This window comes from Fusarium odoratissimum (assembly GCF_000260195.1).
Source record: "Fusarium odoratissimum NRRL 54006 unplaced genomic scaffold supercont1.9, whole genome shotgun sequence".
In the NCBI taxonomy this organism is placed as follows: Eukaryota; Fungi; Ascomycota; class Sordariomycetes; order Hypocreales; family Nectriaceae; genus Fusarium; species Fusarium odoratissimum.
In genome coordinates this window covers 833,749-858,503 of record NW_022158695.1, presented here as the reverse complement: position 1 = coordinate 858,503, position 24,755 = coordinate 833,749, and the positions used below count along the sequence as shown (strand labels likewise).

The 24,755-nt window shown below is 49.5% G+C and overlaps 8 protein-coding genes across 17 annotated transcripts; 5 read left to right on the top strand and 3 right to left on the bottom strand.

Moving 5' to 3' along the window:
* Positions 1-126: 126 nt before the first annotated feature.
* FOIG_06677 (uncharacterized protein) lies at positions 127-4,852 on the top strand. Of its 2 annotated transcripts, XM_031205834.1 has the most exons (4): positions 135-1,817; positions 1,870-2,029; positions 2,080-3,353; positions 3,409-4,852. In XM_031205834.1, the coding sequence occupies exons 1-3, from the start codon at positions 299-301 to the stop codon at positions 3,164-3,166; spliced, it is 2,766 nt and encodes a 921-aa protein (XP_031064558.1). In that variant the 5' UTR covers positions 135-298; the 3' UTR covers positions 3,167-3,353; positions 3,409-4,852. The 2 variants fall into 2 exon arrangements, with proteins under 2 accessions (XP_031064557.1, XP_031064558.1); XM_031205833.1 differs by having other exon boundaries at positions 127-1,817; positions 2,080-4,852.
* FOIG_06676 (uncharacterized protein) lies at positions 2,012-6,630 on the bottom strand. 3 transcript variants are annotated; one of them, XM_031205831.1, is made up of 6 exons: positions 6,095-6,597; positions 5,804-5,912; positions 5,400-5,746; positions 4,831-5,349; positions 4,234-4,778; positions 3,477-4,157 (listed from the first exon to the last, which is right to left on the bottom strand). In XM_031205831.1, the coding sequence occupies exons 1-5, from the start codon at positions 6,144-6,146 to the stop codon at positions 4,753-4,755; spliced, it is 1,053 nt and encodes a 350-aa protein (XP_031064555.1). In that variant the 5' UTR covers positions 6,147-6,597; the 3' UTR covers positions 3,477-4,157; positions 4,234-4,752. The 3 variants fall into 3 exon arrangements, with proteins under 3 accessions (XP_031064554.1, XP_031064556.1, XP_031064555.1); XM_031205830.1 differs by having other exon boundaries at positions 2,012-4,778; positions 6,095-6,630; XM_031205832.1 differs by having other exon boundaries at positions 2,012-5,349; positions 6,095-6,607.
* Positions 6,631-7,338: 708 nt separating this feature from the next.
* FOIG_06675 (uncharacterized protein) lies at positions 7,339-9,189 on the top strand. Its single transcript, XM_031205829.1, has 2 exons — positions 7,339-7,907; positions 7,960-9,189. The coding sequence occupies exons 1-2, from the start codon at positions 7,463-7,465 to the stop codon at positions 8,268-8,270; spliced, it is 756 nt and encodes a 251-aa protein (XP_031064553.1). The 5' UTR covers positions 7,339-7,462; the 3' UTR covers positions 8,271-9,189.
* On the bottom strand, positions 7,372-9,831 carry FOIG_06674 (acetyltransferase). Of its 3 annotated transcripts, XM_031205827.1 has the most exons (4): positions 9,529-9,831; positions 8,846-9,478; positions 8,316-8,786; positions 7,372-8,260 (listed from the first exon to the last, which is right to left on the bottom strand). In XM_031205827.1, exons 2-3 carry the CDS (start codon positions 9,012-9,014, stop codon positions 8,383-8,385), a joined length of 573 nt encoding a protein of 190 aa, XP_031064551.1. In that variant the 5' UTR covers positions 9,015-9,478; positions 9,529-9,831; the 3' UTR covers positions 7,372-8,260; positions 8,316-8,382. The 3 variants fall into 3 exon arrangements, with proteins under 3 accessions (XP_031064551.1, XP_031064552.1, XP_031064550.1); XM_031205828.1 differs by having other exon boundaries at positions 8,316-9,478; XM_031205826.1 differs by having other exon boundaries at positions 7,372-8,786.
* Positions 9,367-11,679, top strand: FOIG_06673 (uncharacterized protein). Its single transcript, XM_031205825.1, has 2 exons — positions 9,367-10,561; positions 10,616-11,679. The coding sequence occupies exons 1-2, from the start codon at positions 9,936-9,938 to the stop codon at positions 11,118-11,120; spliced, it is 1,131 nt and encodes a 376-aa protein (XP_031064549.1). The 5' UTR covers positions 9,367-9,935; the 3' UTR covers positions 11,121-11,679.
* A 1,570-nt stretch (positions 11,680-13,249) lies between these two features.
* On the top strand, positions 13,250-16,437 carry FOIG_06672 (cell division cycle 20-like protein 1, cofactor-APC complex). Of its 3 annotated transcripts, XM_031205822.1 has the most exons (3): positions 13,250-14,116; positions 14,166-14,293; positions 14,348-16,437. In XM_031205822.1, exons 1-3 carry the CDS (start codon positions 13,785-13,787, stop codon positions 15,715-15,717), a joined length of 1,830 nt encoding a protein of 609 aa, XP_031064546.1. In that variant the 5' UTR covers positions 13,250-13,784; the 3' UTR covers positions 15,718-16,437. The 3 variants fall into 3 exon arrangements, with proteins under 3 accessions (XP_031064546.1, XP_031064548.1, XP_031064547.1); XM_031205824.1 differs by having other exon boundaries at positions 14,166-16,437; XM_031205823.1 differs by having other exon boundaries at positions 13,299-14,293; positions 14,348-16,258.
* Positions 16,306-19,065, bottom strand: FOIG_06671 (uncharacterized protein). 2 transcript variants are annotated; one of them, XM_031205820.1, is made up of 2 exons: positions 18,397-19,065; positions 16,306-18,341 (listed from the first exon to the last, which is right to left on the bottom strand). In XM_031205820.1, exon 2 carries the CDS (start codon positions 18,267-18,269, stop codon positions 16,569-16,571), a length of 1,701 nt encoding a protein of 566 aa, XP_031064544.1. In that variant the 5' UTR covers positions 18,270-18,341; positions 18,397-19,065; the 3' UTR covers positions 16,306-16,568. The 2 variants fall into 2 exon arrangements, with proteins under 2 accessions (XP_031064544.1, XP_031064545.1); XM_031205821.1 differs by having other exon boundaries at positions 16,306-18,328.
* A 673-nt stretch (positions 19,066-19,738) lies between these two features.
* On the top strand, positions 19,739-24,704 carry FOIG_06670 (structural maintenance-chromosome 1). Of its 2 annotated transcripts, XM_031205818.1 has the most exons (5): positions 19,739-20,273; positions 20,339-20,432; positions 20,482-23,425; positions 23,472-24,149; positions 24,202-24,704. In XM_031205818.1, the coding sequence occupies exons 1-5, from the start codon at positions 20,243-20,245 to the stop codon at positions 24,217-24,219; spliced, it is 3,765 nt and encodes a 1,254-aa protein (XP_031064542.1). In that variant the 5' UTR covers positions 19,739-20,242; the 3' UTR covers positions 24,220-24,704. The 2 variants fall into 2 exon arrangements, with proteins under 2 accessions (XP_031064542.1, XP_031064543.1); XM_031205819.1 differs by having other exon boundaries at positions 20,482-24,149.
* The last annotated feature ends 51 nt before the right edge of the window (positions 24,705-24,755 follow it).

Genomic DNA, 24,755 nt, shown 5'->3' with positions numbered 1-24,755 from the left:
GGTGAAGTGGATCCTATCGGCTCACTGAAAATAACGCTTGAGCCGCCGCAGATGGACATGTGTGGCGTAGTATATGTGGCTGTAGCTACCCAAGGTACTCTACTACACCTTAACCTTGTCCACTCTGTTCAGTACTAAGGTAGGTAACCTGCCACTTTGTTAGTTGAAGCTGGTTAACCAACATATGACCTCTCCTTTTCCAATCCCAAAGCGAAACTATTTCTAAAAGCTTCACTAACACTTATGCCCTCATTGACTCTATCATCCGACTGGAAATACTATCGTCGTCATCATCATCATGGCGGCTCATGTCACGCTGGGTGCTGCGAAGATGGTGCTCTTGGCTGTACACTTCGCAACCATCGCCGACATCGATAGCTTGACCTATCTCATTGGTCAACATGCAGCAATACTACGGCCAGAACTGGTGCTCCGAATCATTCTCACATATCTTCCCGAAACCCTCAATCCGGCGGTGTATGTACCTCTCATACAAGCCATAGCCAGCGGCGAGTCGCCATTACAGACAAGTCCAGACTACCAGCTCGACACTTCTTCTGTTCAAAGTATAACAGAAGATCAGGCTTCAAGAAAAGTCAAGAGACTTCATCTTCTCTCCCTCAAAAATACTGATGTGCCTCTCGCTCTCGCTCACGAGGCTGATCCACTCACCTCTTTCTTACTTTTGAGGGCTTACAGAATGGACGAAGAAGCGGGCATGTTACCACAAGTTCCTGACCTAGTATCCCCATTTCTGCAGCATTCGCAAGAACTTCACAAATGGATGATTTCCACGGTACTCCCTCTAGTCAGACGAAACTACGAGTATTATCCACAAAGACCTATACGGTATTCGCTGCTTGAGTTCCAGAATCTACCTGACAGAACGGCCATCGATTATCTACTCGCTGAGACAGGTGCCGTCGATGATGAGTTTGGCCTGGCTGGCCGTGATCTGAGTGGGCTTGTTGGGCCTTGGCTGCATAACGAATCGAGGTGGAAACGCGAGGCCTTTGACCAAGACGTATCAAATGAAACGGATGCAGCGCCTGAATTATCATGTCCTGGTTGGGAGCAGGCCCTCGAATGGCTCGCCTCTACAGCGGCAACATCCTGGCCAGTCGCTCTCAAAGCCATTGAATCCTGGGATGGGCCATCGGATATAGACCTGGGAAATGATACCGGCTCGTGGCTTCAGGAAAACCAACAGCAGTATCTCGACCGCTCTTATGCCAGAGCCGTCCTAGCTTCTGCATATCTTGTCTCTGATGCCGACGTGGAGGCTTTGGAGGCAGCCTTCAGAATTTGCAATAAGATTCGGTCCCTTTTGGATGAAGACTCCGATATAACACTTCAATCAGCAGTAGAAAATCTTGCCCCTGTTCCACCTTTCGATATAGATGCATTGGGCGGCGCCAAAGCTGCGACATACCTACGTAACGACCTACTACAAAGCTCAAATCCTCTTACAACCCCCAAGGAGGAATCTCTTGATCTTCTCCCTGCTCTCATCCAAAGCGCTTATATTCTTACACGCTCGGGCGTCCCCTGCACAGTCCGTAAAGCTGGGGATCTAGCGTTTATTCAAGATCAGCAGGAACAAAAATCGCAAATTGGCCGGCTTATACGAACTCTTCCAACCCGTGCATCTGATGACGATGGTTGCTGGATCCGGGCACGAAAAGAGATACTATGGCTGCACGGTTGGGGAAACAGTCCGAAGTCCACCGGGGACGAAACTTTACAGGGCATATTTGGCAATGTGACCCTGGAGTTCATTGAGACAGAGCTTTTGAAAGCGATGCTCTCGCGCTCACGTATGTATTATGAGCATGTCTATATGACCAAGTTACACCTGACACGTCTTAGGATACAACCTAGCAAGAACCCTTTACGATCATGAAGGGCCAGATGCGCCTCTGTTGGTATCTGCCGTGTTAAACACTGCACAAAACGCAGCTCTTGGGGCATTCGACAATGCTTCAAATCCAAACCGAAATAGAGGGGGATTGAAAAGATGCGACGAAATGTAAGTCAGTTAATATGTCCTCGGGACACCATTGTTGACAACCAAATCAGCCTCAAAGCTTTTCCGAGAACGTTAGGTACAAATCATCCCGTCAGAAAACGCATCGAAGCATTGTTGAAGGCTACTCATGCCTTGAGCGACTATCGCCTGGTACTCAAACAAGGCGAACCTTTCAGTCCTGTTGTACTTCGAGTGCACTCTGATCCGGTCTCGATTATCGAGAAAGTTCTAGAACAAAATCCCAAAGCATACACACGTTTGCAAGAGTTTGAGGAACTGGGAAGCAACATGATCCATGCGAATTTGCCAATTTACGTGAGGCCAGGCAAGCAGCAGCCGATACCAGAGGATCAAGACGCGGTCAAATCATTGGTTACAAGACGAATCGTCGCCATGTGCATCAAAGCTGCTTTGCGCGAAGACGACTTCGAAACAGCATACTCTTACGTGGTAACCCGTCTTGGTGCCGATGAGAACGTACATAAGTCGCAGCCTGCAGGCATATCTGACGAATGGTCCTGGAAGGCAGCACTTGACGCTGGCAAGTATGTCCGCACGGAGAGATCCCAGAAGCCAACGCATCTCGGAACGGCAAGTGGAAATCCCGAGATACGCCATCTCGAGCAGCGGATTGAGTGCCTAGCAACTTCTCTACGGATAGCACCCCCGTCTCAGCTTCAGGAAGTATTAAAGACCTTCCGTCGTTGCGAAGAGCAGTTGGATGCTGCAATCAAGGAGGAGGCTGCTCGAGAAGCTGCCTGGGACACCGCAGGTGACCTTTCGGGTCTCCCTGGCTCGTTCGATACACCAGACCCAGACAAGGCTTATCCACCCCGCAACATATCTGCCAGCGCGACAGCTCGTCAGGCTGAGGAAGCACCAATGTCTCTCTTCGATCTTTCCAGAGCCACAGCTAGGGTCGCGTCCAGGAACCTAACTGTGTTGTCAAGCTTGCAGGGTTCTTTTACATCAGATAAGACGAATCCAGAGTCGGAGTCCTCTGAGTCCGAGTTGCATGAGCAGAACAGAACAAGGAAGAGGGATCAGCTAAGAGAGGCTGCGACTGGTACACTGGTATCTGGCGTAGGGTGGCTGCTTGGAGCAAATCCAAATCGACCTACAAGTGGCCAGCAGTAACCAGACATGTGCCCCATTGGGGACCATTTATCAAAGAGGGCGAGGAAGCGGCCTTGAAATAGCAGGTCGGGTTCTGTGGAAAGGATAGGTCGCCAAAGGCATACATTCAACGCAATCGACTAGCCATCAAAGTTGCTTACATTTTTCAATTCCCATGCGAGGGATGCAGGCGGGCTGGGTCCTCATTGTGAGTTGAGGGAATCATCTCCATATCGTTCCCTACTTACACATATAATACGAAGCTATAATCATCTCGAAAGTGTGACGGGCAGGTCAAAATACCGAGTTGAATAAGCGCGGAGACGTCAGGCGCATCAAGGGTAGAAATTTAATAACACAAATATTTACAAAGTGATAAACTGAAACTAGTCGAGAGATTGCTTCTATGGCAGCTATTTATCACAGGCAATTTCTCGATGTTCTTTGAAATGAATACAACGCACTGTCAAAGGCATGCATCGCTGGATGCTTCATGGCCGCATGTATGCTCTTTTGTAATTCACCATGAGTAATAGGGAAGTTGAAATAGCATTTCCGCACGGCTATAACTCTTGTTTGACTCGGTCCTTAAAGGAGCATTGGCCCAACTCACTGTTCAGACTTGTTGCAGCGAACCCATCGGCGGTTGTCCTCGTGTATGAAATCTGTCCAGTTTGGGGGATCACCCTACCATTTAGTCAGCAGGATCACAACTTGCAGTCCTTACCAGTACACGGATCCAGTCTTGTAGTTTTGCAAGAACTTATACTGGATGTTGGCGATAAGTTTGCAGAATCATAATCCCAGGGGTATGTTGGAAGAGCTTGGCGAGAAGACGGTGGTTGAGAGGACTTCGCGTACCGAATCGCTGAAAGCTGAGAAACATTATAAACCCCACGCGTGAGCCTAGTGATAGTGGTTTTCATTGATTGTCAGAGTTGTAGGGGGTGTCAAGTTGTTTTACAGCGATGTGTGATTTGATTGGCGGTGGGTGAAACATTTACAGGCGTCTCTGAGTCAATAACTAAAGTCAGTCAGGACGAGCAGAGCAGAGCAGAGCAGCAGCCACAAATGGCCGTCTCGCATACCCCATAATAGTATGTGTATGTGATACGACAGCACGGGCAGTTGAGTCGCGAGGCCGCATTCGAAGTTGAGTTTGATAGTCCATGTGATTCACCGATTAGGCCGGAGTCGACATCTGGTTGATGTTGTGCTGGCAATAGCTATCATAAAGTCGTCGAAGACGCGATGGATGACTGATGAAGTGTTTGATTTGCAAAGATCCGGAAGCTGCCAAATGTGGTCCATCTGTGACCTTGTTGCAAAACCGACGACCAGCAACAAGAAAACTCAAGTGACGCAGGCCGAGTACCCATTTTTGATTCCAATCCCTTAACTGTCGCAATCACACTAAACTCCTGTGTGAGCAGAGCCCGATTCAGTCTGCTGTGGTCCATGAAAGATAAGAAAACAACGAGTAAACAACAGATAACAGAAGAAAATTGAACAAGCAAAGTTACGGGGTTAGTAGAGGAAAGGAGAATGGACGTGTGATCCCAAAGACTGATCTTTCAGTCGAGTCGTGGCAAACATCAGTTATGCGTTTACTGGATGTTGCGATCGGGAGCGCCTGGGAGGGTTAGCGGGTACATAATTGGGAGGACGTCAGTAGTAGGTCGAACCTCCATAGGCATCGCGTGTCTCGGATCGAGAGGCAGATTCGCCATAACCGGCTCCTCCAGCGCTGGCAGCCGGGTCGCGAGTTCGAGCAGCATCTCGGTCGCCTCCGCGTTCGTATCGGTCACCACCACGTTCATAGCCAGAACCACCAGGGCCTCCACGAGGGCCATAGCGGTCTCTCTCTTCACGACCGCCACCGCCGCCTCCTCCTCCGTAGCGATCACGGCCGTAGCCCTCGTCACGGTCACGGCGTTCATAGCCTCGATCATAGTCGCGGCCACCATAGCCGCCTCGATCCTCGTAACGACGTTCATCACGGTAGCTGCGGTCGTAGTCGCGGCCACCACCACCACCTCCGCCACTGCTGCCACCGTAACCACCTCCACGCTCCTCATAACGTCGCTCGTAGTTGCGGTCGTAACCACGGTAGCGGTAGGGGTCATCACGGCCGTAACCGCCGCCGCCGCCGCCGCCGCCGTAACCACCACGTCGGCGATCATCGTAACGTCCAGGACGAGGCTCTGTGACTGATCAGTACAATATCCAATATATCGCTACTGGGATTCCTTACCTCGCTTGGGTGGGCCAAAGTACTTGCCAGGAGTCGGGGTACGAGGGCGGGCTCGGCGGGCCTTCTCGATGCTCAAAGTGCGGCCCTCGATCTGTTCGCCCTGAAGACCCTCTTTGGCAGCTTCGGCTTGCTCAGATGTGACCATCTTGACAAAGCCAAATCCACGGGACTCTTTGGTATGAGGGTCACGCATGATTTGGCACTTCTCAACATCGCCATATTTTTCAAACATCTTGGACACCTCAGCTTCGGAAAGCTTTGGGTGAATACCTGTGACAAAGAGGTTGGATCCAGGGTTGATAGCACCATCATCGTCGTCCCGGGAAGCAGACACGTCCTTCATGTTGCTATTATGGATATAGATGTCAGTATTTATCGATGAGGTGAGACTCATTGCAACGAACCTGTCACCATGGCCGCCGGGTGAAGCGGAGCGACGGCGGCTGCCTTCGTTGTCGTCACGAGGGCGAGGCGAGGCACTTCGGTTGTCGCGCTCATATCGAGGAGCCTCATCTAGAACAGGCCGGTTAGCTATGTGCGCAAGCCGAATAGATACGAGAGGACGGGTTGATCGGGTGACGGGGAGGTGCTGAGTATAAAGTGCTGCAGGCGAATTTGATGGAGTGTTGTTCAAGTAAACAGTAATGAAGAGCAAGCAAGCGCGTACATCAACGCGCTTGGAGCTGGCAACGAACCTTCGTACCGGTCGCCATTGGCAGCCTCGTAATCCATCGCGGTAGTAGCCATCTCTTTTGATTTGGTTTTGTCTAGTAAAATATAAAATAGACAATGGGGCCAGAAATGGTTTAGGTGCGGTGGCTGACGATGAATAGCTCACGCGCAGGCTGGTTTGGTGAAAAGGCGATGTTGAAGAAGGGAGAAAAAAAAGTCGGCGTAAGGGGAAAGGGAAAAGCAAAGGCGCCGCAAGGCAGCAAAGCCGAGTATTAATAAGTGTGATAAAATAAAAAAAAAAAAGGAGGGCCTGGGAATGCGGCAACGAAGTTGACAGCGGTTTTACTGAAAATGCTGTGCAACAAAGAGAAAGAACAAAGAAATCTCTACGTTTGGCCGAATATAAAGACTTTGGTTAGGCCAAAGATCAAACGTACGTGATGGTGATGGGCAAACAGCACCAGACGAGATGGCTCGGAAGTGGATGGGCCTGGTGATGGGGACGGATGATGAATCGAGGCGTGCGTGCGTGCCCGTGTTTGGTTGGAAATTGATGGGGACAAGGGCGAATCCAATTACGACGTTAGCGCTGCCCGTCAGCGAGGCAACTACCTGACCTAGCAGGGGACAGGGCCTAGGCTGTTGTCTGATTGCTGGAGGCTGAGGCTGAGGTACCTGAACATGGGTGAAAAGCAAGTCGAGTTTAAGGTATCAACTCAGCTGCAAGCCAGTGTCATTGTCTGAAGAGGACACTGTCCCATTCGAACGAAGTATATATTTCGCCGTTCCCGACAGTTTGGCAACTACGTAATTACCTTATTACAGTGCTACCCCATCCTACAGATACAGTATTGTCCTGTGTATAAAGGTGCAAGGGAGGATGTAGGTAGGTATCTTGTTGCATTTAGCAGACTATACTTCCTCTGAAAAGCCAAGCTTCCATACAAGCTACATAGCATCACTCTATATTATCTCATTCTTATAAGATATTAATAGGTAGGTGGTCATATAAGACTATAGGAAGTCAAGCAGAACCGTCAGAGGCCAGTTTCAAGTGCCTACCCTGGAGCTTCATGTATATCCTACAAACCTGCTTGCACCGATTTGTTGCTGGGACGTATTTGACAATCTATCTCCTATTCTGACCTGGTAATTAACCCGTTACATATGATATAGAATTTAATGTTTGTGTTCCTGCGAAAAAGTTGCACTTTGAGTACAATGTCAGTTATTCCCCAAATTAACCACCGATGTTTCAAGCGGGGAATCTCGATCCAGCCAGCCATGAAACCCAAACTCATATCTCTCTATATATCCTTTTGTACCATAGCATCTGACTCATTCCTCATTTGCTATCTAGCAGCCAACTCACGATCTCGAAGCCACGGACAATGTCACTTAAAGGAAAAGTTTACGCACTGACTGGCGGTGCAAGCGGAATCGGCTTCGCAACAGCCAAAGTTCTTGCACAACGCGGGGCTACTGTGAGCATCGCCGACATTGACCCCGATGCCATGTCAACTGCTACAGCATACTTTGAGGAGCAGGGCATCGAGGCGCTAGTTTCTCGTGTCGACGTCTCACAGCGGCCCCAAGTTGAAGACTGGCTAGACGCTACTGTTGAGAAATATGGGAGACTCGACGGGGCAGCTAACGTGGCTGGCATCATTGGGAAGCACCACGGTCTTCGTGCCGTAGCGGAACTTGAGGATGAAGAATGGCATAAGATCATCGCTGTGAACTTGACAGGAACAATGTATTGTCTACGGGCACAGCTCAACAGGATAGTAGACGGAGGCTCCATCGTCAACGTTGCTTCTATTCATGGCATCAAGGGCAGGTTGCAAACTGCACATAGTGGGTCTTTAAAGCTGACCAGTATAATCAGGATTTGCCAAGCACGGCGCCTATGACGCCAGCAAACATGGAATAGTTGGGTTGACAAGAGCGGCAGCAAAGGAGAACGGCCACCGAGAAGTGCGAGTGAACGCTGTTGCTCCTGGAGCTATATATACCCCATTGATGAAGAAGGCATGGGATATGCACAACCGACCAGACGACGCCGCTTTCGACGAGCCAACTGCCTTCCAGCGCCAAGGTACGTCAGAAGAGTGTGCCAATGTGATAGCTTTCCTCCTCGGCCCTGAGAGTACCTTTGTAAGTGGAAGCGTTTATGAAGTGGACGGAGCCTGGATATGAATAGTTAGTCTTCATCATGTCATGATAGGGGCTGCAAGCCCATACACTGGATTTTGAGTTGAGTTTCAAGCTCGATGGAGTCATGGAAAGGACAATCGCATGTTGATACCATTTACCAAACATCCTCGGGATCAACCATATGAGTTTCTCCATCATCTCGAATGTGCTGACGATCCTTGTCCCGCTTCATGGGCTTGCGCATGTCGAATGCGTCCTCGCTCGCCCTGGAAGGGTCCGTTGCGTGGTCACCGTAGTAGTCCTTCACCACGCGGAAGACGCTGTAACCCAGATTCTTGTAAAGGGCAATGGCTCTGTGGTTGCTGCTTCGAACGAACAAGTCCACGAACCAGGCGTTCTCAGCATCAGCTGCAACTTCCAGCTGATCAGTCAAGATCTTTGCAATGCCAGATCTTCTAGCTTCCGGGGCAACAGTGAGCGCCGTTATGTGAGCGTGCCATGGTAGGTAATGCTCGGAGAATTTGTAGGCGTCCGGAGAAGACTCGACCTTGCCCATGACTGCCAGTCAATATGTTAGCCTCGACAAGCTGGTACTGAATGTAAAGGATAAATCCCACTATATCCAACAATGTTTCCATCCATATCCTCACAAACTTGAAAGAGGGATGGCCATTTGGCATGGTATTGGAGGTAGAAATTGAGCTCGTAAGTTTCCGTGAAGGGGTCAAGATTGCACTTGGAAAACTTGTTCACATCGTCAGGTCGAAACCGCCGAAACGTCGCCATATTCAGAGCTGCTTTTGCGTTTTCTGATCAAGAAATATAGGAGCCACACTTTATGTAAAAGAATGGCGGTACGAAGCTGGAGTTTGTCTGTCTTCAGCCAAACAAGTAAAATCGAGACAGTTCGGGGGCGTGTCTGATGAGAACGAGAGATGTATATGAGAAATCCGAACTTCAGACTGTCCCGCGAGAGCTTCTGATAAGTCCAGTTTGCTTCTTTTTGGTGTAGCGTGGCTGTGCGATTTATTTGGAGACAACCTAAGCCACAAATGATAGTAAACGTTTTGACATTCCCCTAGACATTCTGCATAACATTATCTCCTCCACTGGGCTGGCACTAACACCAATACCCTTTGCCCGCATTAGCGCCAGTCCTGGCACGGTCCACCTTGTGTTTCGCTACCAACATCGAGCCGCCACGACGATATCCAGAAATATTAAACGCTGTTGAGTTGAGTCGAAATACCCTGGTATGTATTTGTAAGATTGCGTATCATCGAAAGGAGATATGGCATACCGCATAAAGAAATGAACCCTAAGCATATGGGACGCCCTGGGAGCTCGGTTCGTTCATTGTCCTGTCCTTTTGTTGGCGGCCAATTTGGTGTGGTCAATAATTAGTTAGCCAGTACCTAATAAGGGTCCCTGGTCACCTAAGCCGATATCATTTCAAGCGTCGCCGACTCTCCCTCGACATCCCCCATTTTGAAAGGAGATCAAGCAACCACTAAGTCTGCGATACAATATTTTACTGCAAGAGAGGGTCGACAAAAATTCCCGAAGCTTCCTGATTTACGCCGCGACTCGTGAAATAAGGCGGTGTCCAACCCGCTGCACTTGGCGGTGGAACGGTGGTAGTCATAGGCTTGTGAGTCTAGCCAGGTTGTGGGAGGACTCCTGCATCTGCAGTTCGACGCATCAAAAATGCCATCATCGCCGCATACTCCCAGACACTCTCGGAACTCGTCCGCCTTCGATAGCTTCTCAGGCTCGCCCCAAGCCCGAAGGCTCTCCAAGTCATCGGTGCAAGAACCTTCCACCCCGTTCCGAAACAGCTTCAATCAGCAGGATGCATCCGACTTGGGTGGAAACGGCATGGGCAACCTAGCTGATGAGCTTGCCGACGCCTTTTCTGACTCAGGAGACGAAGGCGAATACACAGATGGTGATGCCAACAGTGACATGTTTGGAGCTGAAGGGCAAGGGCAGGGCAATGATCAGATCGACGAGATCGAAGATACCGAGGACACCAACAGTCCTAAAAAGCAAGGAAGTGATAGGGCAAAGGCTATGAACCTCACACTTCTCTCACCTCGACGGAAACACCAGCGTCAAACTAGTAATTACGATGGGAGTGAATATGGCTCGGAATCCGACCTGGATTCCCCTGGTATGCCACCTGGCTTGGTGTCCAAAATGGATGCTGTAGAGTCGCTGGCTCGGAGAGGAACAGAGAACTACGGAGGCCCAGCAGACGATGTTTTCAGGAGAGTGACGAACGCCCTGCGGGATCTCGGCTCCCAGTCAAGTGTTGAAGCTAGTGCCTCAAGGTCTGTAGATGCGATGGCGCTTTTAATACAATTTGAGGCTAACATAGATCATAGGTTGATAACGGCACACTCAGCGTTGACCACGCACCTGAATCACCAATCTCGCCAGATCCATAACCTCTCATTCTCTTTGCTGTCTCCTCTCGTTGCACCGCCGGACCAAGAGACTATTGACGACTTGATACCGTTGCTCTTAAACCTCTCTGATGCCATGCCACGGCCTTCAACATCGGCCTTCAACTCCTTAACAAGCCTTCACACCCTTACAACTGAGCTTGTCCAAAACCTCAATTATCTCTCTGACACACTACACATGTCTCGCCAGACAACGACAATGGCGACAAGAAGACTGAAGAGTGCAAAGGAGATTGTGGCTGAGATGAGGAGGGAAGAGGAGCTTAGGGAGGAGGGCGAGCGATGGCTGACAAGGGGCAATTGGGGAGAACGTCTGGAGAAGAGAGAATGTGCAGGAGTGTGTGGAGATGTGATTGGCGGATTCGAGGAGGTCTGCAATGGATGGCGAGAGAGACTGCTCGCGCAAGCAGAAGCCCAAGCATGAACAATGGAATGAGTCAAGTGCTCGTGTGCTAGTGGTGCGGGACATACTCACATGCCGACCCTTTCCAACATTCGGGCCTGGAGGCCTTTATTTTGTTGCGCATACATATATATCCCTGACTGACTGACATCATTCTTTTTCCTTTTCTTTTACCCCTTGAAAACGCCATTCCATATTTTCTTTGTTCATTTTCACAATTTTCAGGGTGGCCTGACCGTGCTTTGAAGGAACAAGGCGCAGCAAGGTATGGAGGGAGTTCTCTGTTGGGAGACTGACCTCGACATGATAGAACAATTTTTAGAGGCATCGTCAAAGAACGAGCAATAGAATGAAGTGATGACCCAAGGTTCCCATAACCGCAAGCTGCAGGATATCTGACCTCGAAGTGTTGGAGAGTTCAGCTTTCAGTCGGCCGTACAAGAACACCCAAGATAGCGTATAGCATGAACGATTGTTATTATTTACCACAGCTTGTTTTCCCTAGAATCGACGTTTGCTTGTGGAGTGGAGTTTAGAAGCCATCTGAGCGGCCACAGGCCAGTATTCATGTCCTTCCTGGGACCCATCATCTGGCCAAAACATTCCATTGGAATTCAGGTGGGGGGAGAAGAAAAAAGGGGATAAGAGGGGAAAAGAGCGACGCGGGTTAGACGCGTTGAGTGGCGTGTCGTCGCGGATTAACGTGAACCGTGTCAACAGTGTTCCTCATTCGTAATAGCACTGTAGACAGAACCAGGCGCTTATTGGACGCTGACACGCTGGTAGTCTGAGAGGCCACAGACAAAGGACACAAACAAGCAATGCAATCGATGACAATTCAGAGCCAACCAATTGACTTGAGCCTCGAAGGCTGGGGCAGAGAGATCGCGCTACATACGCGCGTGTTACGTTCAGCTGCGATCCAATCACCGAATTAACTACAGTTGTTCACTGATATCTAGATGAGTACCTAGGATATGTCGATATATATCCGTAGATGCTAAAGTGAGTAAAGCATGTCGTTCTCGTCATCTGTGATCGCCAAACGATGAGGTCTGAACTAACTAGCTGCGGAACGTCCCGCTTGTTTGTTATACCTTAGCTTGTAGACTGCTCCGAGACCGGCTCCGAAAATATTGATTGTCCAGATACAAACAAAATAAAAACAATTGATCGTCTCGCATCCGGGCACCAGACCTTACAAATATACGTATGTATATTGCAAGGAATCAGCCTCAAATCAATTAGCCTCAATTTTTATTACTCTCCCACTTCTTGTGTCTCGCGCCCTTGTTGCATTGCCCTCGAGCATGTTGTTGTTTTGTATGCGTCCAAGTCATGCATAAGGCGAATGTATGCGCTTCTTATTAATGACATTCAATATATGTAAATCCCTATGTTTGGTATGGTTAGCTTGAGAGGCTAGTAGTATCAATTTCAATTATTATTACGGCGGCTGTGAAATAATCATAGGTACTTAGCCAAAGCCCCGTCTCTTGTTGTTCACATAGGTCGAAATCGAATGCACAACATGCTTTTGTTTGGTGATGCTTTCTTCCAGAGTCGATACCTCTTTTCCTCTCAGCCGTTGAGAATGACGCATCAGCTGACACCAAAGGCAGACAGATGCCGTGCCATGTGCTCGCCGGCACCAACCGAATACCCGGATTGCCTATGTTGGTAAGTAAGGTACTGGGCATCATGAATCAAGAGGGACCCTCCTGATAAGAGAGGGGGGACAGGAACAATATAGTTTCAACGGTCTCAAGAAGAAGAGGAATGGGAAGAACAATTGAGCATCCATGAGTTCTGTTGAGAAACAAGAAACCTGCCTATGACGAACAATGGTCGTCCACTCAATCGCGTGTCATTATGTTCAAGTCTATTGCTCCTCTCGTTCAATAACAGAATCACGGTTCTTCTACTATTATTTTGGTTGTTGTTATTGACCCGCGCGTTTCCTGGTCGTCCGCGGTCCCTCCTTGTCAAGCCCGTCCGGGGGGCGCAGGGGGTTTGGTTCTGATGTCTGAGCTATCTGATTGGCCACGCGATTTCTAGCGCGCCATGAGAGCCCCAGTTCAACCTCCCTCCAGCAGCAACAAGCAACATCCCTCACGAGAGCTGCGACCCTCTTCCCGCCACCCCTAGCGCATTTCTGCCCAGCACCACCTCAGCACTGGACATTACCGCACCTCACCCGCCCGCTTCAACCTCCGTCCTCCACTACTGCTGGCTCTGGCCGACTTGGATCTTGCACCTCACGCCTCATATCGTCAACTATCGCGTCGTGCATCATCACAAGCTTTCCTTTTTTCACTTTCTTCGAGTCGACGGCCATCGGTTCTCTTCAGCATATTATACTTTTATCGATTAAGTACGAGCTCGCTTCACTAACGTCATCGAGTATTGTGATCAACGTTTCCAGTCCCTGTCTGGGTTTCTGCGAGAATATCGGGACGATGCGATAAACGCCTTACAACGAACAAAGATTGATTTTAGCTGGACGGTGCTTGGGACTGCGCCCTCACCGTCTCGCCTCGACTCTCTTTTTATACTCATCGCTTGACCAATATCAACCAAACGACGCTCCTACGACTGCCTCGCAATCTTCATCTCTATAACCACCACCAGCTACAACGGCCCTTCAGTACCTTGACTGCAAACTGTATCGCCAATATCGCAATTATGGCGGCGCTCCCAGAAGCCGCGGGCATGGCTGCCTTGAATCATCAGTCCGCAAAGCGAGCTATCGACGAATCCAAGAGCCATACCGCCACTCCTCGCTCATCCACACCTCCCCGCTCAGATCGCGCCCGTTTAGAACCCCGACATAGCCACGATAACGCACCAAACCGTGCTCTCCGCAGCAATGCCAGGAAAAGCGAAGGCGCCCGCGCGAGTCCTTTCGACATCGATGCCGTCGATAGTGCGCTGCTCCGAGAGTTTCAACGTCCGCAACGTGAGAGTACCCCAGGTGCCAGCCCTCATCGTAAGCGGCAGCGAATAAATGGCGATCGGTTTGTTGACCCCTTACTTTGACCGCCGCATATGCTCATCATCCTGCAGATTCATTCCGACCCGCTCTGGCCAGGACCTGCAAGCAAGCTTCAGTCTATTGCATGAGGATGGATCTCCTGCCACACCATCAAAACAAAAGAAACGTACACCACATGGCGAGCTCCATTTTCAGAAGAGTATGTTGTTACCTAAATACCCTATCTCATTCAGACATTGACATGCAATGCCAGCGGAGGAAGCAAACCGGACCTTTTCCCACCTACTACGTGCTGAGCTCTTCGAGAGCTCTGTACCACAAGCAGCTACCCCAACCCTCACCCCAACCCAAACCCTTCCTACAAGCTCTCATATTCCCGCGAATGATGGTACGCGGGCTCACACTCCTCCCACAAATGCGACAGCTCCATCACTGCCATCATCATTAACACCTTCTACTCCTCACAAAAATCTCTTCTCGTACATGTCACCTCGACATCACAATCAGGTCGCGGGGCACCCCACACCCTCGAAGACACCGCAAAGCCGGCATGGCCCCAACCTCGATACTCGGAGTGAGATTTACAGCTTATCGCCAGTGCGATTTGGAAGTCAACAAATGCTACTGAGTCCCAGACGTCAACCCAGAGCTGTCAGTAAGGTTCCTTACAAGGTTCTCGATGCTCCCGAACTAGCCGATGACTTTTACCTTAACTTGGTCGACTGGGGAAGTGCCAACATTCTCGGAGTTGGCCTGGGCTCCAGTGTGTACATGTGGAATGCGCAAACTAGCAAAGTCAACAAGCTCTGCACACTCGATGATGACACTGTCACAAGCGTTTCATGGATTCAAAAAGGCACGCACCTTGCTATAGGAACGGGCAAAGGCCTTGTACAAATCTGGGACGCGGAAAAGGCTCGCAGGCTACGAACAATGACCGGACACACAGCAAGAGTAGGTTCTCTCGCTTGGAACACGCACATTCTCACATCTGGATCACGCGATCGATTGATCTATCACCGGGATGTACGGGCCCCGGATCAGTGGCTGAGGAAACTGGTCGGCCATAAACAGGAAGTCTGTGGACTCAAATGGAATTGCGAAGACGGTCAACTAGCGAGTGGTGGCAATGACAACAAGCTCATGGTCTGGGATAAGCTCTCGGAGACACCGCTTTGGAAGTTCTCAGATCACACCGCAGCCGTCAAAGCAATATCGTGGTCGCCCCATCAGCGCGGCCTCCTGGCTTCTGGAGGTGGCACTGCAGACCGTCGCATAATATTTCACGACACCGTCAAAGGCTCAGTCATCAACGAGATCGACACAGGCAGCCAGGTTTGCAATATTGCTTGGTCGAAAAACTCGAATGAAATCGTATCCACGCATGGATACAGCCAAAATCAGATTGTTGTCTGGAAGTATCCTTCTATGACCCAGGTGGCCAGCCTCACAGGCCACACCTATCGTGTGCTTTACTTGGCTATGAGCCCAGATGGCCGAACAATCGTGACTGGCGCTGGAGATGAGACCTTGAGGTTCTGGTCCACCTTTGGCCGCAGACCTGGGACTCGAGAAGACGGAGATAATGGAGGTCGGCTTGCCGACTTGGCCGTTATTCGCTGAGTCTTCTAGCTGATGGCGATCAGGGGTTGCCTTACATCATTTTTACGAGTTGCTCAGAAGCGTTTCGATATGTTCGCTCTAGACTATGACCATATACCATATGGAATGCGCATTTTTACTACAGGCACAGTGCAAGGAGTTCCTGGAACTCTTGAAAGTCGCAGATTGTGCGCTACAATTCATACCCCCAAGGCTATTGCATTATGCATTTATTGGCGTTGTATCAGAAATCACTCGGTCCTTCACTGGGTTATGGAAGGCGGTGTTGGCAGGATTGCTTTACTGGTTTTTGGGACTTAGGGGTTTGTGACGGATCATGACACCCCATTTGGATGAAAGGATGGGTTTAACGATGGAAAGGGGTCTCTCTTTACCTTTCAGGCAGGTAAAGCGAGCAAACGGGCGAGCTATAGCGATTGTTTTCTGTTCATTTTGGTCATTCGGCCCGCATAGCGCGGCGGATTACCCGATGGTAAGGTAGATAGATGCCTGATGAATCTGACGGGGCAAACCTCCCCATTCAAGTTCAACGAGCGGACTTCCCATAATTGTGGTGATCGTCGTGATCAACTGTAATACGCTATGGTAGCCTGCACATATTCACGCCGACACTGATACGCAACTGACGAGAGCTGTCATAGTAACACAATAGTTGGGGAGTATCCATAAGTAATATTTTGTCTTTTAGTGAGAATTAATTGACAGGTAAAGGTTCAGTGAACGTTAGTAACATCGCATTGCTTAAATATCACAAACCATTGATAGGAAAAGGTAAGTAAGGATCTCATCACATACCCCATGCCACTACAAAGGCATGCACGAATGTATGCTTCTTAATTTATAGACCAAGTTCAACGCGTTCGCCTGCCTCGTGTTGTGTCACCTGAATTCCCAGCAACTCCAGTAGCAGAAGAGCTTCGTGTTTCATCTAGAAGAGGGATCTTGTCCACACTAACAGGCCGATTCACATCATCTTTAGACAGAGACGTTCCCTCCGTCAAGTCCTTCTCTCGATTAACTTCATTCATGGACGGAATCTGGCCAGTAGATGCTGAGGGAGCCGCTCCCTGTTGAGCTTGGCGAGGGACAGAGGATGCATCGGGTCGGGGATTTAGCGGAGGCGATAGTGGCATGTATTCGGGAGAATTTTGCCATTGAGCCACCTCGGCCTTCATAGCCTCTAGCTCTTTCTGGAAGCGCACCCCAAATACATCGATATAATATGTGGCGCCATTATAGATACTCCAAGTAAAGACCACCATAAGGAAGCCTGCAGAAGCCCAGCGGCTCAGGAACCATAAAGGGCAAGGGAGCATAGTCAGAAGAGCATATGAATACTGAATCATCATGAAGGTTGCTTCTTGCATGTGCTCTGGTTGTCGGAGGACAAACTTTCCCAGCCAGGTTTTGGCATATGATCTCTTGAGCCAAGTAAACGAGGTTGGCCGACCAGCCGCAATCTTGTCTCTTCGGCGCACAGTGATGAAGATGTAGTACAAGACTTGCCAGAAGATATAAGGGAGGGAACTCCAAGCAAGCATCGAGACTACATTGGCATATGCTGTTGGGGAGCCTGGAGGGGAATTCTTGATGGTCCAAATTGCAGGAAAGCGTTCTTTCTGCTCATCAGGCGAAAACAGGTGAACGATGCAATGCAAAGTCGCACATGGCATGATGTGGATGAACAGCGATGTAACTTTGTCGAAACTGTGGAAGACCAGTGAATTGCGCCACATGATAATGGCAACTGCGTTGTTACCAAAAGCCAGGCAGTATGAGGCGGTAAAGAGACGCTTCGAGCCGGGAAAGATCCATATCGAGAGAGCCAGTAGCAGGTTGGTGAAGTAGCAGAGGTCTGCGAGGAAGTAGTGGTAGCCACGTCGATGATATGTGAAGAATCGAATCGGCATGAAATACAAGAGTTGTACGGTGTACCACAAATGAAAGTACTCTGGGTATGCGCCAATGAGGTATCCGCTGACGAAGATGTTCATAACACCAAAGATAAAGGACACCTTTTCTCTGGCACTGATAACCTTTGTGTCGTTCCATCGTTTCCCGAGCTTATCGACACGGCGTTGCATCTGTTTGCGGTACCGATCGAGCTGTTCATCAGCCTCAGGGACCCGGCGTCTCCACTCCTCAACCATGCGATCCCGAGCAGATTGTGTCTTGGTCTTGATCGCTTCCCTGGAACGCCTGACCTTGTCCGTCTGCGCTGAGATGCCCTTCTGTAGCTTCTCGAGCTGCTGGGGAAGAGCAAAGTTGTCGAGAAGGTCAAGCACAGATAGGCGATCTAGAGGTGGAAGGCCATCCCAGTCCTCATGGTTGGAACTGCTACCAGAAAAGGACGGGTTTCTCGAGTGCATCGAGCCTCTGGGCGTCGTAGCACCCAGCATTGGAGTGTCAAGAAGGGCGGAGTCGGCAGGCGGGTTGTTCGGAGAAGAAGGAGCTTCATGATCAGGCGTAAGGATGATCTCGCTATCGGTTGAGATATTGTCGGATTTGAGGCCTTGGGCAGTACCCGAGGCTCCCTTTGTATCGTCATCCATGATTTGGGCGTATCCTTCCTGTCCAATTTCACGTGCTGAGAGTGATGTATAGGCGGTTGCTTTAGATGTAAGCTGGGCAATACAGAATGAGAGTAAAGGCAGTACTCGCCAAAGAGGGAATACTCACGACAAAGAGGAAGCGTGGCCAAAGCAGCACGAGCAAAGGGTACCCAGTGCAAGGGAGCGCGACACAAATACTTATGTAGGATCCTGAGACAAGCTCTGTTCTGCGGACAGGGAGTAGCTAGCGGATCATAATAGTATGTCACTTGGAGCTGGAACAAGGGGTCGGGTGATTCGAGAAGCAGATAATAAAAGAGACCTATTCAGGCTGAAGATAAGGCAAGACGAGACGAGACAGACAGATTTGAGCTATGCAAATCGGGGAGTGATAAGAGGAAGTGGAAGAGAGGTTGATTGAGTCAAGGTGAAACCAAGGGAGAACACCAGCGGTGACGAAACATGCACGTGGGATGGATAGAATGCGAATGGATGTGAAGCAGGCAAAGCCCACCAACGCCAACAGCTCACCTAAGGTACCTAGGTAATGTATTCATTCAGTACCCAAGGCCAAGTCAGTCAGAGCTGGATGGACCCGGAACCGATGATGAAATGTAACTAAAATGACTGGGCTGAAAGCTTGCTTGTTGGGGAAGTGGAGACAATTGCACATGCACTTACGCTAAGAACAAGAGTGCATGTTCATATTCCAAAGCACTACCGTATGAGGAGGTAGAAGTAACAAAGAACTAGTTACCATATGACAGAAATAGCTAAAAAAAAAAAAAAAAAAAAAAAAAGTTGGTACTCTTCTAAAGCGTTTGGAAGGTTGATAAGTGAAGTTCAGCTTAGAATAGTGTGAAATATATCTTTATTCCCTGAACCACGAGGGGTAGTACGGACACGCCACCCGAGTCGACGATCCGCCCAGATATTAAAATAGCATCCATCAAACAAGCATTTTGCTTCCAGGAAAGATCTCCGGAGCTCCCACTGCCGTGCGACTTGGTAAGTTGTTGCATCATACATCCTCTTCACTTGCAAAAGGTATCGAGGCACTATAATAAGAGACTTTGCTGTTTGGTACTCAGTCGCCCTGTATCCTGCAGACTAATGGCCTTCCAAGACGTGGCTGATCGACTCTGCACGCATATGGTACTGCTCTTTGATCTTTACAGAGTCTCGAGTCCCAAGGTACTAAGGTAATGTAGTCATGTGGATTTATCCAACCTTTATTTCGAGGTTGCGTGGCGATTCCTCGGAATCTAATTGGCTATGAATGATACTAGACCACATACCACATTGCATTATCTGGGTCTTAGCCTGTCTGCCTATCTGTCCTGCATCCATCACCTGGTACGTGTCGCTTGTGTCCGATGGAAGCATTTGATCTGGTGAACACTATAGATACCTTATCAGATGGTGCTTGAAGGTTTCATCTTGAAGCACTAGAGCAAGATTGGGTGCCTGAGGCAACAAGGTGCCATTTCCTCTATCAAAACGTTAGGGCCACGTTTGATTGGCCCGAATTAAGGTCCCGCATCTGCAACTGCTAAGGTAGACTCAAGTAAAATACTGGGAACCTACTCCAAACTCAAGCCGAGTCGCGCGACGCGTTACCCATCATTTCAACTTTCCTAGCACGCGAAGAGGCTTGACTATCCGTCACTTATTCTCGTGATCGATAATGCATGCTATTAGTTGCGCTTTGTCAGATCTCGCAACGTAACTCGGCTTCTGTTGCGCATATCACTCGCGCGCTCCTGATTCCGGCTTTATTCGTTTGCGCGATTCGTTGGCGCAATTCGAGCCCCGGCCACCACTTTGACGCGCCCTCGCCCAACACCACGGGTTGAACTCAAGACCAGGCGCGACTCCTCTAATCTACCTTAGCACCGCATTCTCCCGTCACGACTACACGCCTTCCACTCTCTTTTCCTAGACACCTGGCCGTGTTGCCCCACGACCTCATCATGGGCAAACTTATTCGTCTGGAGTTATTCAGTGTGTTTTCCTTCACGCGTAATCTCAGACGAGACGAACGCCATCTAAGCTAACCTGCGCTACAGACTTCAAATCGTATAAAGGGCATCATGTTCTTCTCTTCGGAGACTCATACTTCACCTCTATCATTGGACCCAATGGATCCGGCAAGTCTAACTCGTATGCCGCTTCTCCCGCTCTCCAGTGAGCCTTTCTAACATAGCTCTAGCATGGACGCCATATCTTTCGTCCTGGGCATCAAATCCTCACATCTACGCTCCGCCCACCTCAAAGACCTCGTTTACCGCGGACGAGTCCTAAAAACGGCCAAGATCAACGATGATGGTTCTGCGCAGGCCAATGGCGACGCAAACGGTGACGCTGATGGTAACGATAAAGCCTCCCGTGGCGACCCCAAAACGGCGTGGGTCATGGCTGTGTACGAAGACGATGCTGGCGAGGAGCAGAAATGGAAGCGCTCCATCACGAACCAAGGAGCCAGCGAGTACCGAATCAACGATCGCGTTGTCACAGCCCAGCAATATAACGAGTCTCTTGAGAGCGAGAACATTCTTATCAAGGCACGAAACTTTCTTGTATTCCAAGGAGATGTTGAGGCCATTGCTTCGCAATCCCCTCAGGATCTCACGCGCCTGATCGAACAAATCTCTGGAAGTCTTGAGTACAAGGCAGAATATGAGAGGACACAGGCCGAGGCTGAACAGGCTGCCGAGAACCAGAACTTCCAGCTTCATAGACGACGCGGCATCAACTCGGAAATCAAGCAATACAGGGAACAGAAAAAGGAAGCAGACAACTTCCAGAACAAGACTGATGAGCGCGATGCGGCAATAGTTACACATAGTTTGTGGAAGCTATATCATTTCCAGAAAGCCATGGAGGATTCGTTTGCCGCTATCCAGGATCACCAAGAAAACCTCAAAGAACTGCGCCGCAACGTGGAATCTTTTGAGAAGAGGCTTGAAGCGGCCAGGAAGGAACAGGCTGCCGCTCACAGGCAAGTCGCCCGTTTAGACAAGGAGATCAAGGCCAAAGAAAGAGACATCGAGGATAAAGAGAACAGTCTTGTTCCCATCGAGGAAAAGATAAACGAATCTACGCAGGCAGTTGAAACACTCCAGGCTGCGATCGCCAAGGCCACCAAGGAACGTGACGAGCAAGCCGAGGTTGTTCGCCAGGTCCAGAAGGATATTGAAAGTGTAGAGAAGGCCCGACAAGTTTTCGAGAACGATTACAAAGAACAAATGAAGAAACAAGGCCGCGAGATCAGCGATGAGGATCGTCGAGAGTACAACAGACTGCGCGCTCAGCTCATGTCCAGGACCGGTTCCAATCAGGCCAAGCTTGAGAACCTTGACCGGCAGCGCAAAGCAGATGAAGTCACCGTCAATAATCTGAAAGGCAAAGTCGATAGCATTGCGGCAAGCATCGAAAAGATTGAGGCAGAACTATCGAGCATCGAGGAACGCAGATCTGCGGCGCAGGCGACCTCTAAAGACCTCTCGCAAGAGATTGAAGCGAAAAAGAAGGAGTTCAATAAACTCCAATCAGAACGCGTCAGGACCAATCAGAAGCGAACTGAGCTTGAGGAGAAGCTCGAGGATGTCGCTAGAAAGCTCAGAGAAGCCGATGATGGTCGGCGCCAGAACGACAGGGAAGCTAGGTTGAAAGAGATGGTGACCTCCTTGAAGCGCATGTTTCCAGGTGTCCGTGGTCGAATTGGTGACCTATGCAAACCCAAACAGAAAAAGTTTGATGAAGCTGTCGTTGTGGCACTTGGAAGAGACTTCGATGCCGTCGTTGTCGACTCCGAGAAAATCGGTGTCGAATGTGTCCAATACCTCAAGGAACAAAGATTTCAGCCCATGACTTTCATCCCTCTGGACAACATCAAGGTCAACGCAGTCAACACAGCCGTCAAGGGGTTTTCTGGCGCTCGGCTGACGATTGATACCATCGATTTTGATTCTACTGTTGAGCGTGCCATGTCATATGCATGTGGAAGCTCTGTTGTGTGTGACACTCTTGATATTGCCAAGCATATTTGCTACGAAAAAAAGATCCCCGTCAAAGCTGTGACACTGGAAGGCTACATCATCCATAAAGCAGGCCTGATGACAGGTGGTCGTGGACCCGAGTCGAAGAGTAAGAGACGTTTCGAGGAGGCAGATGTTCAGAACCTCCAGCGAATGGCCACCAAGCTTAAGGATGAGATTGACCGACTACCCAAGGCTGACCGCCGGGGCTCACAAGAAGAAACTCTTCAGATTGACCTGTCCGGGCTCGAAAGGCGGTTGGCAGTCGTCAAAGACGAACTGGCAGCCTTCAACAAGAACCATGCTAGCAAGAAACGCGAGCTGGACAACCAAAGGAGGCAGCTTCGAGAGCTCGAGCCCAAATACCAAGAACAGGCATCCCAGCTTGAAAGCACCACTGCCACGTGTGAAGAGTTTCGGAATGCCATCGCACGAGTTGAAGATGAAGTGTTTGCAGATTTCTGCAGACGACTCGGTTATAGCGATATTCGCAGCTACCGTGACTCGCAAGGCAAGCTGGAGCAGGAGGTCTCTGAAAAGCGCAATGAATTCGAAGTCCAAAAGCAAAAACTATCGAGTCGACTCCAGTGGGAGCAGCAACGTTACGAGACTGCCACTGCGCGAATCGAGCGCAACCAAGCCCATGTCCGAAAGCTCAGAAACGATATCAAATCCTATGCAAGAGACAAGGATGCGATTGAGAATGCGATGCGCGAGGAGCAGGAAGAGTTAGAAGCTCTTCGCGAGGCACTAGACGAGAATAAGTCAGAGCTCACCGAAAAGAACCAGAAGGTGTCAGAGGCCAAGCTTGAAGTGCAAAAGCGGTCAAAGGACATCGAAGCTCATCTGAAAGATATCAACTCACTTGAAACCGTAGTCCAGAAGAATAGCGCCAGCAAAGCGGCATTACTTCGACGATGCCGACTAGAGCAGATCCGCATTCCGCTTGCAGAGGGCACATTGGAGAATCTACCCAACGACGACCGTCTGCTGAACCAGGACCCAGATGCCATGGATATAGATGATGAGGACGATGATGAGGAGATGATGGGTATGGCACTTGATGATCACGGAATTACCATTGACTTTAGTGGACTTGATGAAGAACTCAAAGCTGTAAGGACTATTTTTTGAAGTCAGTGATAACGCTAACACTATGCAGTCGGATGACCCGAGCGTTGAAGAAAGTCTATCAGAGAAGATTACGAATCTGACTTCGGAGCTCGAGAAGCTGAACCCCAACATGCGAGCAATGGAAAGGTTAGAAAGCGTCGAGTCCCGACTGAGAGTCACAGATCAGGAGTATGAAGACTCAAAAACAGCGGCACACGAGGCCAAAGAGGTCTTCAACCAGGTCAAACAAAAAAGATATGACCTCTTTAACAAAGCCTTCAGCCATATTCAGGAGCAAATATCACACGTATACAAGGACCTCACCCGGTCAGAAGCATACCCCCTTGGTGGTCAAGCCTATCTGGACATCGAGGAAGATACGGACATGCCCTATCTGTCTGGTATCAAATATCATGCCATGCCGCCTCTGAAGCGTTTCAGAGATATGGAGCACTTATCTGGAGGCGAAAAGACAATGGCAGCACTGGCACTCCTGTTTGCTATTCACAGCTACCAACCCAGCCCCTTCTTTGTTCTTGACGAAGTGGACGCCGCTTTGGACAATGCCAACGTGGACAAGATCAAGAAGTACATCAAGGACCACCGTGGTCCCGGCATGCAATTCATTGTGATCAGTCTCAAGGCAGGTCTATTCCAAGACAGTGACAGTCTGGTGGGTGTTTACCGAGACCAGGAGGTCAATAGTTCAAGAACCCTTACTCTAGATGTGAGTTTCCCTATTATACTGGCCTTGACAATCTCTGACTAACATTGAACAGTTGCGGCAATATGTGTAGGTGAGGCTAGAGCAGTTAGAATCTTTGTGATCATTCCTCTCGGACCTGAAGGGGAAAGTTGGGTGTCTGGCGCACGTCATCGTGGAAGAGGCATGGAATTTCGTATGGGTTAATGAATTCATTACATCATTCAGCACCGCAACACTGAGTTGAGCATATGAATAATGCAGGCGTAATGATGTTAAGTGATGAATATATTCACTCAAGTTGTATAATCTTCAACTTATCTCCGACTCTTGTGGCTGCCTTTGGATAGGCTTCTGTCGAACAAACATAAGAAGCAGTCAAAGGTTCTACTTTATGCTAATGCCCGATTGGCTTGGCGTCAGTGCATTGCTTTGTAGTATCAGATGAATGTGGCTATTGAGGTATCTCAACGGAGTGCTCATGGCAGAATGATGGCTCTAATTAGCAACTAACTGACACTGCCTATTTCAACCTGCATCGGGACCATCTAGCTCTAAATCTTAATTACTAATATTGCCGTCTGAAACTCTTTCGTTACCTTATGAATAATACTGCAGGCAGACAGACAG

What these genes read in the sequence shown, in the direction of transcription:
- FOIG_06677 (XM_031205833.1), top strand. Translation starts at nt 299, where the DNA reads ATGGCGGCTCATGTCACGCTGGGTGCTGCGAAGATGGTGCTCTTGGCT. An exon ending in AGCGATGCTCTCGCGCTCAC is followed by an intron (nt 1,818 to 1,869) that starts GTATGTATTATG and finishes GACACGTCTTAG; the next exon opens with GATACAACCTAGCAAGAACC. An exon ending in TTGAAAAGATGCGACGAAAT is followed by an intron (nt 2,030 to 2,079) that starts GTAAGTCAGTTA and finishes CAACCAAATCAG; the next exon opens with CCTCAAAGCTTTTCCGAGAA.
- FOIG_06676 (XM_031205830.1), bottom strand. Translation starts at nt 6,146, where the DNA reads ATGGCTACTACCGCGATGGATTACGAGGCTGCCAATGGCGACCGGTAC. An exon ending in CAATGGCGACCGGTACGAAG is followed by an intron (nt 5,913 to 6,094) that starts GTTCGTTGCCAG and finishes GGCCTGTTCTAG; the next exon opens with ATGAGGCTCCTCGATATGAG. An exon ending in GACACGCGATGCCTATGGAG is followed by an intron (nt 4,779 to 4,830) that starts GTTCGACCTACT and finishes TAACCCTCCCAG; the next exon opens with GCGCTCCCGATCGCAACATC.
- FOIG_06675 (XM_031205829.1), top strand. Translation starts at nt 7,463, where the DNA reads ATGTCACTTAAAGGAAAAGTTTACGCACTGACTGGCGGTGCAAGCGGA. An exon ending in TTCTATTCATGGCATCAAGG is followed by an intron (nt 7,908 to 7,959) that starts GCAGGTTGCAAA and finishes CAGTATAATCAG; the next exon opens with GATTTGCCAAGCACGGCGCC.
- FOIG_06674 (XM_031205826.1), bottom strand. Translation starts at nt 9,014, where the DNA reads ATGGCGACGTTTCGGCGGTTTCGACCTGACGATGTGAACAAGTTTTCC. An exon ending in TGGAAACATTGTTGGATATA is followed by an intron (nt 8,787 to 8,845) that starts GTGGGATTTATC and finishes ATTGACTGGCAG; the next exon opens with TCATGGGCAAGGTCGAGTCT.
- FOIG_06673 (XM_031205825.1), top strand. Translation starts at nt 9,936, where the DNA reads ATGCCATCATCGCCGCATACTCCCAGACACTCTCGGAACTCGTCCGCC. An exon ending in GTTGAAGCTAGTGCCTCAAG is followed by an intron (nt 10,562 to 10,615) that starts GTCTGTAGATGC and finishes CATAGATCATAG; the next exon opens with GTTGATAACGGCACACTCAG.
- FOIG_06672 (XM_031205822.1), top strand. Translation starts at nt 13,785, where the DNA reads ATGGCGGCGCTCCCAGAAGCCGCGGGCATGGCTGCCTTGAATCATCAG. An exon ending in CAGCGAATAAATGGCGATCG is followed by an intron (nt 14,117 to 14,165) that starts GTTTGTTGACCC and finishes ATCATCCTGCAG; the next exon opens with ATTCATTCCGACCCGCTCTG. An exon ending in CGAGCTCCATTTTCAGAAGA is followed by an intron (nt 14,294 to 14,347) that starts GTATGTTGTTAC and finishes ATGCAATGCCAG; the next exon opens with CGGAGGAAGCAAACCGGACC.
- FOIG_06671 (XM_031205820.1), bottom strand. Translation starts at nt 18,269, where the DNA reads ATGGATGACGATACAAAGGGAGCCTCGGGTACTGCCCAAGGCCTCAAA.
- FOIG_06670 (XM_031205818.1), top strand. Translation starts at nt 20,243, where the DNA reads ATGGGCAAACTTATTCGTCTGGAGTTATTCA. An exon ending in TATTCGTCTGGAGTTATTCA is followed by an intron (nt 20,274 to 20,338) that starts GTGTGTTTTCCT and finishes CCTGCGCTACAG; the next exon opens with ACTTCAAATCGTATAAAGGG. An exon ending in GGATCCGGCAAGTCTAACTC is followed by an intron (nt 20,433 to 20,481) that starts GTATGCCGCTTC and finishes ACATAGCTCTAG; the next exon opens with CATGGACGCCATATCTTTCG.